Source organism: Vanellus vanellus (genome assembly GCF_965231255.1).
Source record: "Vanellus vanellus genome assembly, chromosome: 11".
In the NCBI taxonomy this organism is placed as follows: Eukaryota; Metazoa; Chordata; class Aves; order Charadriiformes; family Charadriidae; genus Vanellus; species Vanellus vanellus.
The window spans coordinates 16,299,137-16,314,513 of record NC_138916.1 but is presented as its reverse complement, the minus strand read 5'-3'; the positions used below and the strand labels follow the sequence as shown (position 1 = coordinate 16,314,513).

Below are 15,377 nucleotides of genomic sequence, written 5' to 3'. Positions count from 1 at the left end.
TCCTCTGTCCTGGTGCTAGAAAAACCCTGTATCAAGCCACGAGCCAGTGAGTGGTTCAGTCTGTAAGTCACTAAAATGTGGCTTGGAAAAACAGATGCTTGACTGCAAGTGGAGTTCCAGCCTTGCACCATCTCAAGGGAAGCCTTTTAGTTCCTCGGAATGCACTTACATAAGTGAATCAGTTTAAAAATACTTAACTTCTCCATGCTTCAGCTATCTGTGGTGGGGCTATCTTTATGCTGGGACCCCAAGTAGAGAAAAGCTGCAGGCTGGCAATACCAATTACTGTTTCTATGTAAACATGTTCTCGCACCAAGACCAGATCAGTCACCTTCTTGTCATCTTTGCCTCTTTTTAAATGTAGTCATCTTTTTAGTACTGGATTTTTTTTGTTGTTGTTTGACCCAGGGCTTTTTTAAAGCTGGCTCTGGCTTCCGAACAGAAACCAGTGATTAAGAATATGCAGGATCTTTTTCTGAGCTCAATCTGTTTTTAAGAATATTTAATAGAGAATTATGTACTCTGATAGGGATTAATTTGTTGGGGGGGAAGGTATTTATTTACTTACTCCTCTTATGTCAGGATAAAACATACCAAAATTCTTCCCCTTAGCTTTCAAAGCATCAGATGGTTTTCAGACACTACTTGCCTTACAGTTGATGGGGAACTGGATGTCTCTAGCCCTGTGCAACTAAAATTATATCTTTGCATGGCTAACTACTTCCATATCTACGTAAACACTGTAGGCTTGCTGGCTCCAGTAAGACACTGGGCTCTTCCTTGCTTGCATTCCTTTTCCACGCTCAGATATTCTCTTCTAGTTTAATGTGTGAAGTGTGAAAGCTGTTTGCAGGAAAGATGCCTACTCACTTGTGCTTTTCCCTCAAGCGGCTGTTATGGTCTGTGCCAAGATGGTTATTAAAGACTCTAGTCTATCCCCTGGAAGGAAAGTTGTCCCGTGACAATGTGGAGACTGAAACTTTGTGGTCAAAATATTTTTTTTACTGTTTGTTCTGTCAATACTGTAGTCTCATTAATCCATCCTTAGGACTTCTTTACCATAGTGCCAGTGAAGTTCTTTTCCTGTCACATTTCCCACATCAATTAGCACTTTATTGCTTCAGCCTTGGTCTGTGTTCCAGGCACTTTAGCCTATAGTTTAAAGGCAAAACAAGCTGCAAGACTTCAGTCTGGTAATATAGGGGAACAAGCCTTCTGGACTGTCCTGTCCCTGAACTTCAGTAGGTTGGAGAGGTGAGTTTTTGTTTTAATAAAGCAATAATTAACTATTGTAGCAAAGGTGCATTATCATATCAGGAAATTCCTTTCATTTGCCTTAGGCCAGACACCTTGGCCTGTTGTGGTGAACTGTGGATATCTGCACATTCTCCTTGTTAGTAGATCCAGGTTTCCTTTTTTTTTTTTTTTTTTTTTCCAGAGAGAAGATGTGACCAAGTAAAAGTATAGCAAGACTTGGCCGTGCTTGTGGCTGTTCCTTAAGAACTATTTTAGGGCATCAGTTAGCAAGGATATTCTTAGCTGATGGATATCTTGTCTGTATGTTATCCTCTTACTCATACTGCATCTGTATATCACTAAAATCTGTCATAAAAGACGCTTCAGATTTTTGCTTAAGTAGCTGTTCATGTAATATTCATTGGATATGACTTAAATATCTTCTCGCTTCAACAGAAGTGAAGTATAAACAACACTTGTACACATCAAATAGATACAGTATAAATTTAGGTGTGTAGGGGGACATGGTTTTTATCTCCAGTGGGTTACAACTTTAGAAGTGTTCTGACTTTCATCATATACTACAGCTGTAGCTTACACGTGTCACAGCTGTCTGCCTTGAAGAAACAAAACTGCCCTTCCTATGCTTCGTGTGTCCTTGCTCAATCCAGCTTTACTGTGATGAGATGAGTTGAGTATCAGCTTCAGACAACTCTAAAGGAACAGAAGTTGTCCTTGGTACTGATAATCACTGTTGAGGTGAAGGGCCCATCATATGACCCAACATGTGGATACCTATGAAAAAAAGGTCAGTGTGCATGTGACCTCCTTTGAGAGCGAGATATCTGCCCTCCTCAACTTAAGAGCCTTATCGAAAGCGGGGATGTTCTGCTCGGCTCCACAAGTGACTGAAGCTCTACCTTCTTCCCCAGGACCCTAGATTGCCACAACAGTTCAATTGTTGACTGGCCCAGAACATGAAAGTCAGGAGGATGAGAACTGGGTACTGTCTGGGAAGGTTAATGTTGAGGCAAAGCAAGTGTTCTGCCTTTGCTTTTTGGCCAAGTCATGCCAGTCCTTCTGAAAGCAGAGCTTTGTCCTAGGAAGCTTTTTCTTGAAAAAAAATTCCTCCTTCCATTTTGTAAAGGTCATTCTTGATGGCCCAGGCTTTCAAACAGGTTTTTCTGCTTCTGAGGTATGAGGAAGATACCTTCTTGTCAAATGCACCTTCATTTCAAACTGGTTTCACTACAATAGATGGCCAGTCAATCAGTGATGCATTTTTAAGCAAGTCTCCTAAAATGAAGTGAGCAACTGCACAATTCTGAAAGCAGCAGGAGCTGTAGCTTTGTCTAATCAAATAGAGATTTTTTTTTTTTCTTTAAAGTTCGAGGGTCTTTTTGAGAGATACTACTTCCTGCCCTACAACCTGAGCCTTCATACTTCAGAAGTACTGATGCTGTGGACTTTCTGAATCTCTTAACTACAGAAGTAATATGGATCTCTGTCTTGCTCCTTTGGCCTGTTTTTGCACTTGCATCTGCAGCTGTTCAAACCACTTGTGATTTGACCAACTAATACTAGTCTCTTCAGGGAAGAAGAGCTTTTGTCATGGCTTGTTTGTGCAAGGTATCTGGAGCCTGAGGTTCAGCTTACTAAGCTTGTTGAGGGTGGAAGCAGTGGGAAAAAGAACTATTCTCTCCGTCTTGTCCAATTTGATGCTGCTTTCAAAGCAAGACGTGGTGCCAGACTTGCAGCAGTAACTTAAAGATATCTTAGGGAAGTGGGAGAGGAGACAGTTAAGCTGCAGTGCCTGTTATCTAAAGACCTTCAAAGAAAGGAATCGTGTATTAAATTTTGCTGCTGCCAGTGACTGGCGACTGATACCTAGTGCCAGTACCCCAAGTTGCACGGGACTGTCCGATCCTAATCTGAAATACTCTTCTCTCCCAAAATAAGGCAATGGTAGTCTTGTGATGTGGGCAGATGGTCTTTATTTGCCCAATGAACTCAACCTTAAATGCAATCTGAATTTTAAAGTCTTTGAGGTGAAGTTGTCTTTTTCATCTCTTTTCGAGACACATGAGGTTGTCGAAGTGTGCACTTGTAGATCATTACAGTGTAGTCTGATAGTGCAGTTCAAGATTACAGCGTGATGGATCTGTCACATGCTCTGTTTAGTTTCAAACTGGGATTAGAAAAATCATTAGCAGAGCTCTTCCACAGGTAGTCTCATGTGGTATACACACCTCTTTCTCTTCATTGGATGTAAGTAGCACTTGAACATAAACTCCGAGGGCTCTCTCAATCAGATAGTAAGTTGCAGAACTACTACGCTTTGGTTAGGCTGGTCCAGCCATCACCTTTGTCAGTGTCTGGAGAGATCTGAAGATTGTAGGTGAGCAGCCAGGACTTGCTCTTACTGAACACAAGGAACTTGCAGCTTCCACTACACCAGATCTGCCAGCATTTTAATGGTCCCTTGGTTAGCTTCTAAATTGAAGGTGGTTTTCAGATGGGTCTGGCAGTGTTGTAGTTGCACTGTAAAGACAGACCCTTGAACTTCCCTGCAGTCTTTTTCCAGAGTGTTTTTTTGCAGTTCCTGTTCATGAAGATATAGGTTACAAAGACGGGGCATTAAGCAAAGATGCTGGGATTAGCCCCAGTACTGAGTTTAGCTAAGCTGTGTGTCATCTGTCCTGGGTCTATCACAAGTTCTTAGACCACAGCCCTTTGATACGTGGTGCCTTGCCCCCCTTCTCCTCCTCCCTTGACATCAGCATATCTAGAGACTTCAGTAACAGCTCTGTCAGGGCTTTCAGGGCTTTGGTTTTTAGTAAATGAATTTTCAGGCACTAGGTAGTGAGGCAGCTCTGGTAATGTACACTGTACAAGTGTGTGCTGACTTAAAGGACCTTTGTGGGCAGCCTACAACTAGCTTGTCTATTTCAAGGCTTAAAATAACATATACAAGCAGTGGATGATTTTCAGCTCTGTGCTCCTCTAGCAGTAAGGATTGAGTCACATGAGGGTTTGCTTTGTTTAATATGTGACTTAGTACCTTACAATCCCAAAGTTCTTGTGTCAAACTCCCCAGTAGCATAGCTTGGAGGTAGATTGCCTAAGTGACTACATCTTAAAAGAAAGAGCAGAGAGTAGCAACTTCAGGATTTAATTGCCAAACAGTTTAGTCATCTGGATTGCTTCCAAGTCTCCCTAGAAATACTATGTCTGTCTGGAGCTTACTGAAATTCTTCAGCCTTTTTTTCAGGAGACCAGAAAAGGCCCTAGCCTTGTGCTGCCTGTAAGTCAGTTCTTGTGAAAAGCATCTAATTTCTAGCTTGAGTCTTGTTCCACATGTCCTTAATCCTTAGGTGGGCCTGTTGGTTGGGTGCGTCCTGGAGCCACGGTGACTCAAAGCAGCATCTCCTTCATGGCTTCTAGGTGAAAAGCAAACAGCCATTCTTGGCATGAGGAATTTCTGATTTTTCTCCAAACCTAGAATGCCTCAGAGCAACACCAGCTTAGAGGAGAGGTGCTTTGTAACCGTACCCCTTTTGTCACTGGGAGTGTCTATGGTACACTAGCCTGGACTTCCTCAGCTGTTGGGGGAGTCAAAGCGGTTGCCAGCTTTCCACACTGTGGTGGAAGGGTTTCTGAACTGCTACATTCTGAACATCTGTATTCTTGGGTTTACTGGTTACTCAATGGACGCAAACACTGCAATCCAGGGCAGCATTTATCAGGTTGGCTGTGTTGGTATTGAACAGCCCTTTGTAAGTCTATCTGATAACATTCTCCAAACGCTCCAGCCCTGCATCACTGCTGGTTAAAGGCTTTTCTTTCCTTCTCACTCAATGGCCTTGCTTAACCGAGGTCCTTTTAATGCCAGTAAGGTGCCCGATTCTGCAAGGTGGCTCTACACAAAGCCCTTTTGCTTCTGTCTGAATGACAAGCTTGCATTGTCTATCTCTGGTCATGCAAGAGCTTTGATTAGGTACAGAGCTTTATTCTAGGATCTCCACTATAACACTATCAGGATGTTGACCCTTCTCATGGCTCCTGTCAACTGGGAAGTCTTGGGGGGGGAGCCAAACAAAACGCACTTGGTTTTGAGAAAAACAAACCCTACTGCTTAGCCCAAGTCAGCAGCTTTCCAAAGGAGCATGTCTTCTCATTGTGTTACTTGACAGCTTGACCATAATTCCCAGTGACAGATCACTAGACACTCTTCTTGAGAGAGCATAACCTCTTTCTCTGAAAGAGGTGTGTGGAGATCTCGGGAAGAATAGACCCTGTGCCCTTCTTGTTTTGCCCATGCAGCTGTGTTAGAATAGGCTGAGTGACTTCTAATGTTCTTGGTGAGCAGTTTACTATGAAAATATTTTCAAATTGGCAAAATTATACTCTGGAACCATCTCTAAATGCTGCCCTGAAAAAGCTTCTATAACTGAGACACTGTCCTTGCTGCCATGTTCTGAGTCAGATTCTCTGGAGCTGACAGCTGCAGGGGAGATGATTTGCAACTAGCAATGCAATTTTTCTATATCTGCTGATGTTTACCTTTAAAATTATATATATATAAATATATATAAAACAGTGTCTTTGATTTTTTTCTTTAATTTTTGTTCTTCTGTGTGGTGTAAAATGGAGGTCATTGCAAAACAAAATGTAATTTTGTTATCTTTGATTCAGTGGGATTTCTTTATTTAAAAATAAAGGACTTATTGAAGTCAGTGCTACATGTGGTGATTGTGTGCAATGTTATTGGGTGACGAAGTCCAGCTGTCACTCTCGACAGGCAAAGCAACCATGTTTTCTTACTCGCTTCCTCTGCAGTGGGAAGGCGATGTGGGAATATATTGGGCCAATAAGGTAATATTGATAAAAATGTAACTGGGTATGTGAACATGTTTCCTCAGTTATGAGATTTGGATTAGCTAAGGGAAGAAATGGGACAAATCCTTTAGCTCCAGCCCTTACATGTGGATTATTATCAGGTGTTATTTTCTGTTCACTAATGCTGTCTAAAACAAGGCTGTCTTGGGGAAAGGCTGTCCCTATGTCCCTGTGGTACACACCAAGGCAGGAGTTGGCTTGCTGCCCCCTTGCTTCCAGACAGGACAACTTCTGTCAGTAACTCCTGTTTCATGAACTCTGGTGTTGCCTCTACATTTTGATCCACTGGTTGGCTATTCTAGTGGTAAATCCAAGGGCTGTAATTGTTCTAGGAAATGTGAATGAACCCCTCCTCCAAGGGAGAAACCTCAAGTTTGCATTCCTCCTGTACTTCTGGCATGGGGAGGACAAGAGGGGTGGCAGTGTTGGGGGTGTCTTCTCCACCTTTCTCTTGTTGCAGCCCACCTCTTAAAGACCTGGCTCTGCTGCCCACTGAAAGCTGGAGTGAGGGTCAAGTAAATAAATGGGAAGACTGCACATGGCCCGTATGTAATAACACATGGATAGTGTGCCAGTCCCTGCCACCGCTGTCATCTCCAGCTGGAGCCTTCCTCTGTTTCAGTTGTGTTCCAGAGAGCAGAACAAGGACAGAACTGCTACAGAAAGCCTCTAGGGAGAAATCAGTCTTAACACACCCTGCTATACGTAGCAGCATCCAACAATTGCCTTGCCAATGTTGTCTGGGGCTGGGCTTGGTGGCCAAGCATGGGGTGCCTAGCAGGCTCTTGAGCAAAGGAGCATGTGGCTTTCTTGGCAGTTGACAGAATCTGGCAGTTCAGCCTTTCCTGAGGTCCAGCTTGGGGAGCTAGCTCTGGGGTGACTTTATCTTGTCCCCCTGTCTTCTTTGCAGCATGTGACACATGCACTAATGATGCTCAAGGCTTTCCTAGTTTCATTTTGCCTTCTGGCCGACAGAGGTCCCTGATGTCACTCTGGTGGAGAACAGAGATGGCATCAGCTTAAAAAGCTGAATGACTGCCCTGAAAATACTGAAGAAGGGCTATTTTTGCCAGTGGATAAGAGCCCATTGTGACAATCCTGTGTCACCCCCCAGGCTCTCCCAGGATCACTAGGTCTCTGGCCTGAGGAATCCTCCAGAGCCAGACCTGTTTCTGCACGGGGACTGAGAGCCCATGCAGGGCTTAGCTGTGGCCCTTCCTGCAGCACGCAGAAGGGCTCTCCTCTGGGACAACAGCTTTGCTGGGGTGTGCAGCAAGGCTTTTGGCTCAAGCATTTCTGCAGAAATCATTATCTGTTATTTTTCTACTTGAGAGCAAGTGGATTTCCTAATCTTTCAGCTGCTGGCAGAAGAAACACAAAACAGCATCTCTGGCCAGGACACTGACACCTTTGAGCCCAGGGCATAGAAAAGCCCTACCAAAAGTACTACTTGACTGACACTAGGAGCTCACCGGTGGGGGGAGGTTACCTACAGACCAAGTGAGGCAGCTGTGAAGGGTAACTGGGACTGGTGAGCCATCGGGGTGGCTGGGCCAAGACTGTCGTTGCTCTTCCACTGTAATGAGAATTGCTCTGTGGGAGGCAGTATTTTGGGCTCCATCTCTAGTTTATTTGCCATTGTGATTTAGCTGTTAGATCTACTACAACACTTCTTCCTGGCTTGGTCAGAGTCACTCTGGGGGAAAACCGAGGCCAGCACAGACCATGGCTCCCTGCTGTTTGCTCTGCTGTTCTCTGTCTCCCCGTCAAAGCAAGCTACTGGCTGACAATTTGTCCCAGCAGTGGTGAACAGGGACCTCCCAAGAGCTGTGACTGTCCCAGTCCAAATCCCAAAGGCAGCAGCGTGGTGCTCCCATCTGTGTGTATGGGGTGTTTTTTTGTCTGTTTCTGTTTTTACAAGTGAGCTGCAATTGATCTGTCTCCCAAGCAAGCTGTGCTGTTTTGTTTGCACTGGCCCAGTGGTTGTGGGGTTGTCACACGTGGTTTCCTTGGGACAGCTCCAGATGCTTCCCAGCCCCGTGGAGAGCACTGCACAGTAAGGAGCCAAACGCGGCAGAGAAGTTGGTGCCTTTCGCTCTCCCTCTGGGCTGGCGCAGCCTCAGGCTGAGACTCGCCATGCCCGGACCAGCCACGCTGCTTAGGCTGGAGAAAACAGATGTAACCCCAGTCGCCTCTGCCCAGACAGGCACCATCCTCCCTGCAGCTTTGGAGCCGACGTCCTGTTTGGCTTGAGCCTGAGCCAGTGCCCCGATGAATGCAGCTCTTGTCAGCACCCTGCACCTCGGCCGGCTTCGGGTGGGGGTCTGGTCTACTGGCTGATGAAAGGCGCCCGTGTGTAGCTGCCTAGCTGAGAGGGACAAAGGGGGCACAGGGCACGCTGTGGGACCAGGTTGACAGAGAAGGTAACCTGGGCAGAGACCAGCAACTCACTCCTCTCCAAGCCCTACTGTTGGCCAAGGGAGAAGATGGTCTGGAAAAGGTATCTGATCAGCTCCTTGGAGGAGATGCCTAGTTCATGAACCAGAGCAGACTACCTTGCCTGGGACACAGCTATTTCTGCCTCCCTCCTCCCCACCCTGGGCCTGCTGACTCCACATTAGCAAGGGCTAATTGGCATTAGCATCAGGCACAGTTCTGCCACAGGGACCCTCCTCTGCCCTCCGTGGTGGCTTTTGGTGGGGCTTCCCTAACTGAGCTCCCCCTCATGATGCAGTGCTAGGAGAAACAGCTGTGCTGAGGCTTTTGAAGGATTTAGGAGGGTATATTCTGCTTGTCTTTCACTGTCCTGTGGTTAAAATCCTTCTCTTAGTCGTAGTCGCTGCTGCAGCCTCAGTTCCTCCTCCCTGCCTGCCTGGCTGAGCAGGAATTAGGCTGAGCCAGCTCTGCCTGGGCCTCTGGTTGGGCTCTTGTTTGCATCTTTTGGGCTGTTTTCTCTTTCCTGGTTAGAGCAGATGACTGAGAATTGGGGGTACTTGCCTGGCCAGGGGGGGGCACTCATTCTGGGATGGAGGGAGGATGGGAGGTGACTGGTTCCTTGGCCCCCACGCCAAAGGGCAGTCAGTGATGGGGGGACAGTGCTGACACTCCTGGCCTCCTTAGAACCAGCAGTGCAGCCAGCGCCTGTGCCCAAAAAGCTGCACCCCTGTTCTTTGCCACATGCCACAAGGGACCCCGTAGCTCTGCTGTTGAACGCTTTATTTCTCCCTCACTGTAGCCCTCCCTTCCCGGAGCAGATGCTCTCCTTGTCCTCCTGCCGCAGCTCCAGGGCGTGCTGTGGGAGAGGACTGGTGACTTCCTTTCTCTGCTGGCTCCTGAGGGAAGGATGCTCTTGCCCGGGAGGGACAGGGCTGCCAGGCAGCCCGCTGCCAGGTTTGGGGAGGGGAAGGGAGGGACAGGCATGGAGCAATGCGCCCAGAGCGCTTCATCACGAACAGTCATTCAACCAATGCTACAATAAGGAGGTGGTTGGGGTTAGAGGACCACCTCTGATCCTATTTTACAGGGGAGGGGGAGCGGACCCCGGTTTAGAGAGCCGTGTCTTCAGCCTCAATGCGGGGCCCAAAGAGCTTCTCTGCAGTTGCTTTGCCATCATACTTGGGCAGGTTGCCACCAAAGTCTGCTGGCAAGATGTCAGCATCAATCTCCTGGTAGAAGGACTCCAGCTCCTCCCCGTGCACAAAGACCTGGTGGGAGACAGGAGCAACCCTCAGCAGAAGACCTGGGCAACTCTTCCCGGCCACCCTGTTTATCCCAGGGATGTGCCTCTGCCTCTGGGTCCCCTTCCCACACTCACCCTCTCCAGCAGTTTGCTCTTCAGGAACGGTTTGACTACGTTGTAGGTCGTGGTGAAGTACCAAGGCTGGTGGATGAAGTGGACGGCCTTGAATCGCGCTGGGAAGGAGTCCTAAGATCCCAAACCCAGACACAGATGGTTACAGATGGTGCTGCCCACATGGAGCTGGGCAGGCAGCAATGGACACCTCAGCACTGCCACAGCTCCCCTTGCCCAATCTCCCCTTCTCTGTTTGATGGCCCCTTTTTTATTTTGACTCAGGGGATCAGCCATCCCAGCCCCGGGAGCACCAGGAAAGCAGAATAGCCTTCCAGATGGTTCATTGCTCCCACTCCATGAGAAGGACCGCATTTCTGCTGTTCTCCTTCCCTGGAGAGAGCCAAGGGTCTTTGGCCTCCGGTCCAAGGGCAGAAATCCTGGACTGCCTGTGAGTATCCATCCAGCCTGGACTGGGCTGGGCTGAGAGGGTGATGAGATAAGGCCTCCAGGCCATGCTGTAGGATGCTGCAAGGAGTGGTGGGTACTGCTTCTAGTTGGCCATTTGAGAGGGCAGGGAGCTGGGGCTGGAAAAACAGGATCCATCTTGCAGTATTTAGCCAATTAACCAGCAAGGGAAGGAGCATGTGATGGGGAACAGCCTCTCCACAATGTTTTCTTGTGGTGCCACTGCAGTAGCAATCCCAAACGCTGCTAGCCCTGCCTTCACCCTTCCCTGAGCTCTCTGATCCCCCAGGACCCACTCTGCCTCTGCTGGGCACAGACTTTGCCACCTCACCTGCAGCATGTCCACCATCTTCTTGAGCTCAGAGGGTTTGATTCCTGATGCCTGCTGCATGGTGAAGCCCTTGAAGTTCTCAATGATGCAGAACCCGTTGATCTGGGTCTCTTCATTTTCCAGCAGCTTCTCCAAGATAACACAATAGGCACGAAGGATCTGATGGAGAGAAGAGACAACAGGTCTGGTATTAGGTCTCACCTCCCATAGACCCCAGGAGGTTCCCAGCAAGGGTTCCATGGAAAGCTAGCCAGGCTCTGCTTGACTCCAGCCTGCTTGTCGCAACCAGCCCCAGGACTTCAAAGCAGGGAGGGCATTTCAGGGGATGCTCAACAACCAGCAGGTTCCCCGTTCCAGGTGGGTGCGTCTCAGATCTGGATCAATGACATGTTGCCACCAAATTCTGAGCTGAGCAGAAAATGGAGCTGGCTGAAGTTGTGACTTCATGCCTGGAGACCTCTTTGCCAATAAGCCCTTTCTGTGCCTCATGCCTCAGTTTCCTCCTCTGTCCTCCAGGTCCCTTGTTTCTACAGCACCTTGATTTAATGGCATGGTGCCTTTCTTCACCCTATGTTACCTGGGCTGGGGGATGCACACCCTGAATTTGGCCTGCACCCTGCACCATGTCAGGGGGAAGGAAGGGGTACCCTTTGGGATGGACCATGCTCTCCCAGGCTCCCCAGAAGGATAAATTCAAAGGGCTACAGATTTGCTTCAACCTGGATGGCTGGAGGCTGTGTGTGGACATATGTATATGTGTGTGTAAGGGTTGCTGCACTCAGATGTGCTGAGCAGGACAAGCCCAGGAGTGGGACCGCTCTGCTCTGGGAGTGACGGCTGGGCTGGGCTGACCTCATCGAAGGTGATCTCCTCGTAATCCCAGTTCTCGATGTTGAAGAGCATCACCACCCGGCCATACTTGTCTCTGCTGGCCAGGATGCCGGGGTAGCCGGCCTCAATGGTGCTGCGTACGGCCTCGGGGGTCAGGTTGTCGAAGAGCTCAGGGTACTGCTGGCGGAAGTTCACGTACCCTGTGGAGAGAGGCACAAATCAGGTAGGACAACGGCTGCTCGCCCGGGCTTGGGAAGCCAGGGCAGCGCTGGGGGAGCTGCCAGAGATGGGGTAGGCTAGCGATGGTGAGACATCGGTCCCGAGCCCGAGAGCCGCAGACCGGCTGTGCCAGGAGTCCATACGGGTCAGGTCTTCTCCAGCAAAGGTGGGGAGAGAAGCTCAGCCCTGGCCCCAGCACGCTCGGTGTAATTCTTCCCATACCAGGGGCTTCCCACGCCTGCTTTCTCTCCAGCACCTCAATGAGCAGATAAAGTCATTTTCCCCCTCATTTCCCTTCTCCTCTTTCTCCCCATTTGGGTGACATTCCCCAGCTCCCCTCCCTTGGCACCCTGCGGGCACGAAATAAGGAATCTCGTCCTGGGAAAATGCGGGTGAACAAAACAGCTGTCTGGGAGCCAGCACTGATAATTACAACTCATTATCCCCCAAGCTGACACAAAGAAGAGTGGAGCTGGAGCCAGGCAGGTCCCTGCCGGCAGTTCCCCCCCCCCCCCCCCCCCCCCCGGGCTGACCTCCCACTCCCCCTCCATCCCTATGGGTCACCCCCAATGTGGGAAAGGGGTGCCACAACCCCACAACCCGCCCCTAGCCCTCGAGGGGTCCCAGGGGTGCTGGGCCCACCAGGCAGTGTGCACAGAAGCATCAGGGAGGGTGCAGAACCATCTCCTTACAGGGGCACATAGAGGGGTGTATGGGGCATGTATGGGGTATGGAGGTCTTGAGGGGATGGACCCCAAACCAGCTGGGTTTGCTGCACAAATGAAACAGCCTGCCACCACCAAACACTTTTTTTTTTCCCATTTTGTCCAGTAAATCAGCAAGGAATGGGACTGTCCTGGCATTGCAGGTGCCTGGTGCCACCCCCATTTATTTCCTTCCCCAGCCCGGCTCTTTCCCCTGCATCCCGAGCCCCCAGCCCTGCCTTCTTCTGTTTATCCTCTCTCCTCACCCCCTTCCTGTGCCAGGGTCCTGCTCTGCCGGCACAGCCCAGACCAGGGGGCTGGGAAGAACCAGCACAGGACTGGGAGCTGCCGGTGGATATGTACCCCTGTCCTCACCCAGCATCACAGCTCGGGACCCCTCCCCACCTTTCAGCAGGTCGTAGGCCCTGTGGATGTCAAACTTGCGGGCGCGGATGAAGCGGAGGAAGAAGGCGTCATCCTTCCCCTGCACCTTCTCAGCCACCGCCTTGCACACCTCCTCGCCGCTCGCCCGCTCCTGCACCAGGTCCCGCAGCGCCTTCACTGCCACCTCCCTCTGCTCCTCTGTCTCGTTCAGCTCATCCTTTGCCTGGTGGGGATCAGGGAGGGGGCCTGGCTCAGCAATGACCCCACACACACCCCAAAACACTCCAGGAGTCATTTAGGCACCCAAAAGCTGGAGGGGTGCAGTGATGCTGTGGGTGCAGTGATGCTCCTTGCAGCATCCCAGCGCAGGGAGGGCAGGGTCACCCAGGTCCCCTACTTGGAGACCCTTTGGGGTAAGTGCATCCCACCCCCCAAGGCAAGAGCCCAGCGAGGGTCTCCTCTGGCCCCCAAGAAGGAGCAGGAGCCCTGGGCTGTGCCTGCAACCCCCCCCTTCCCACGGCCACCCTCACCTTCTGCAGGGTGTGCGGAGGGATCTTCTCGCACCTCCCAAAGACAGGGCCATGGTCCTTGGTGGTGAGGCGCTCCAGCTTGGTGCGCAGGGCTTGTTCCTCCTCCGAGACGATGCGGAAGGTGCCCGTCTGGGGAGCAAGGAGAGGATGTGGGGTCTCCCCAGCCAGCCCCCCAGTTCCCTGCCCTACTGCAAGCCCCCCTGGCTGGGGGGGCTATGGAGAAAGGCAAAGCCTGCATGCGTGCACCCGAGGGGGTGCCATGGGGTGGGGATGGGCTGAGTGCCCCCCAGGCTCCCCGCCACAGGCTGAGGGCAGCTGGGGGGGCCGAGGGGTGCATGGGGTGTACCCCATCCCAGCACTGCAGGGAGGGGATGCTCAGAGCCCAGGGGGGACAGTGGGGGAACAGTGGGGGGACAGTACTCACAACCGCAGACATGTTGTCCTCTGTCCTCCGTTGGCCACAGGACACTGGGAGAGGGAAGAAGGAATCAGCAGCAGTAGGGATCCCAACAGTCTCTGCAACCCCCCTGTGCCCCATCCCATGCTCCTCTTGCTCACACAGGGGCACCTCAACCCTCCGCAGCTCCATCACATACTGCCTGCATCTCTGCCTGCCTGCCAGAGGCTGAGCAGCTTTGAAAAACACTGGGGACGTTTGCAAAAGCAGCTTAAAAATGTGGGTATTGATCGTCCGACACCTTCATCCTTTTTTTCCAGGTCTGCCTTTCCACTGGAGGTTGAGGGCATCTCATGGGGACCTTCAACCCCATGAGCTCACCCAGAGCTGCCATTTCATCTCAGACCACCTTCATACGGGCAGAGGTGAGACCCCAGCTTCGGTCAGGTGGGCAGCCAGCTCATGCCTTCACTGCCTTTTATTTCTACTACCCCGTTATCCCCAAGGTGTTTCCCAAACCCTCAAGCCCCACTCCTCCAGCTCAGAGCCCATCACCAGCTGCAAGGCTGGACTGTGAGCCTCTTGGCATCTTTCTGACACCGTCTGGGTGAAACACCTTGTTTCCACACACGAGGAGGAGGAAGGCTGCCTTCATCCCCCCTCCAGCACCTGCCCCTGCCCCTGCCCGGCCGTAGCACCAGCTCTGAGCCCAGGCTGTGAGAGGGATGCTTTGCTCCAGTTCGACTACTTCCCAGGGGCACCATCTTCCCCGCCAGTTCCTGGGAAGGGACAGTCATCCCGCTTTTCCAGGCACTAAAAGCAATCCCAGCCTCGGAGGTGCAACATTAAGGGAGGGCTGGATGACAGTCTCCCATGCAGTTATTTTGAGTGGAAAAAGTCCTGGATACTCACCAGGGAGAGGAAAAGCTGAACTGTCCGCAGAGGGTCAGTGCACGGGGCCGAGACGGATGCACGGATGGCGATGCCGGAGTGAAGCAGCAAGAAAGCCGGACGAAAGCTTTGTAGAGTCACCGGGTTGGGATTAGACCGTCACAAGGCATCAACTCACTGCAGCTTTGTAATTAAGTCAGCACAACCCAGGCAAGAAACCCCATTAAAACATTACAAAAGGCAGCTGAGGAGAGGGAAGGAGGGAGCCGGGGCTCCACCGGCCAGCCGGAGTGTGCGTGGAGGGGCGGGCTGGGATGCCGGACCCGATTAACAAAGTATAAAAGCTTCTCGTTGTGTAACTCGCTCATTAGCACGGAGCAGGGGCAGAGGCAGGCGGTGGGCAGGCTGCCATCCCAGCCTGCTCCCCCGGGGTGAGCAGGACAGGTCTCTTCTGCGGCTTCTGCCCTGAAAAGCCTGGCAAGGTCCCACTGTGAATTTGGCCACATGGGCAGGGTCCCGCTGCAGGGACAGGTCCACAGCAGAGGATGCTCCTGCATCCAAGTCCCACCTCGGGCTCTCCAACTCCTCCCCAACAAGGCCACCCAAAACAGCATCCATATGGGGCCCCTTTCAGCTTTTAAAATAAAAATCATAGGCAGATTATTTAATTTTTTTTATGATGCCCCTGAGTGATGGT

The 15,377-nt window shown here is 50.8% G+C and overlaps 1 protein-coding gene across 1 annotated transcript; it reads right to left on the bottom strand.

Annotated features, from left to right (window-relative positions):
* Nucleotides 1-9,680: 9,680 nt before the first annotated feature.
* Nucleotides 9,681-13,828, bottom strand: RLBP1 (retinaldehyde binding protein 1; the record flags this gene model as incomplete). Its single annotated transcript, XM_082488963.1, has 7 exons — nucleotides 9,681-9,839; nucleotides 9,950-10,060; nucleotides 10,725-10,883; nucleotides 11,577-11,755; nucleotides 12,884-13,085; nucleotides 13,393-13,521; nucleotides 13,817-13,828. 7 exons carry the CDS (start codon nucleotides 13,826-13,828, stop codon nucleotides 9,681-9,683), a joined length of 951 nt encoding a protein of 316 aa, XP_082345089.1.
* Between the last annotated feature and the right edge of the window lie 1,549 nt (nucleotides 13,829-15,377).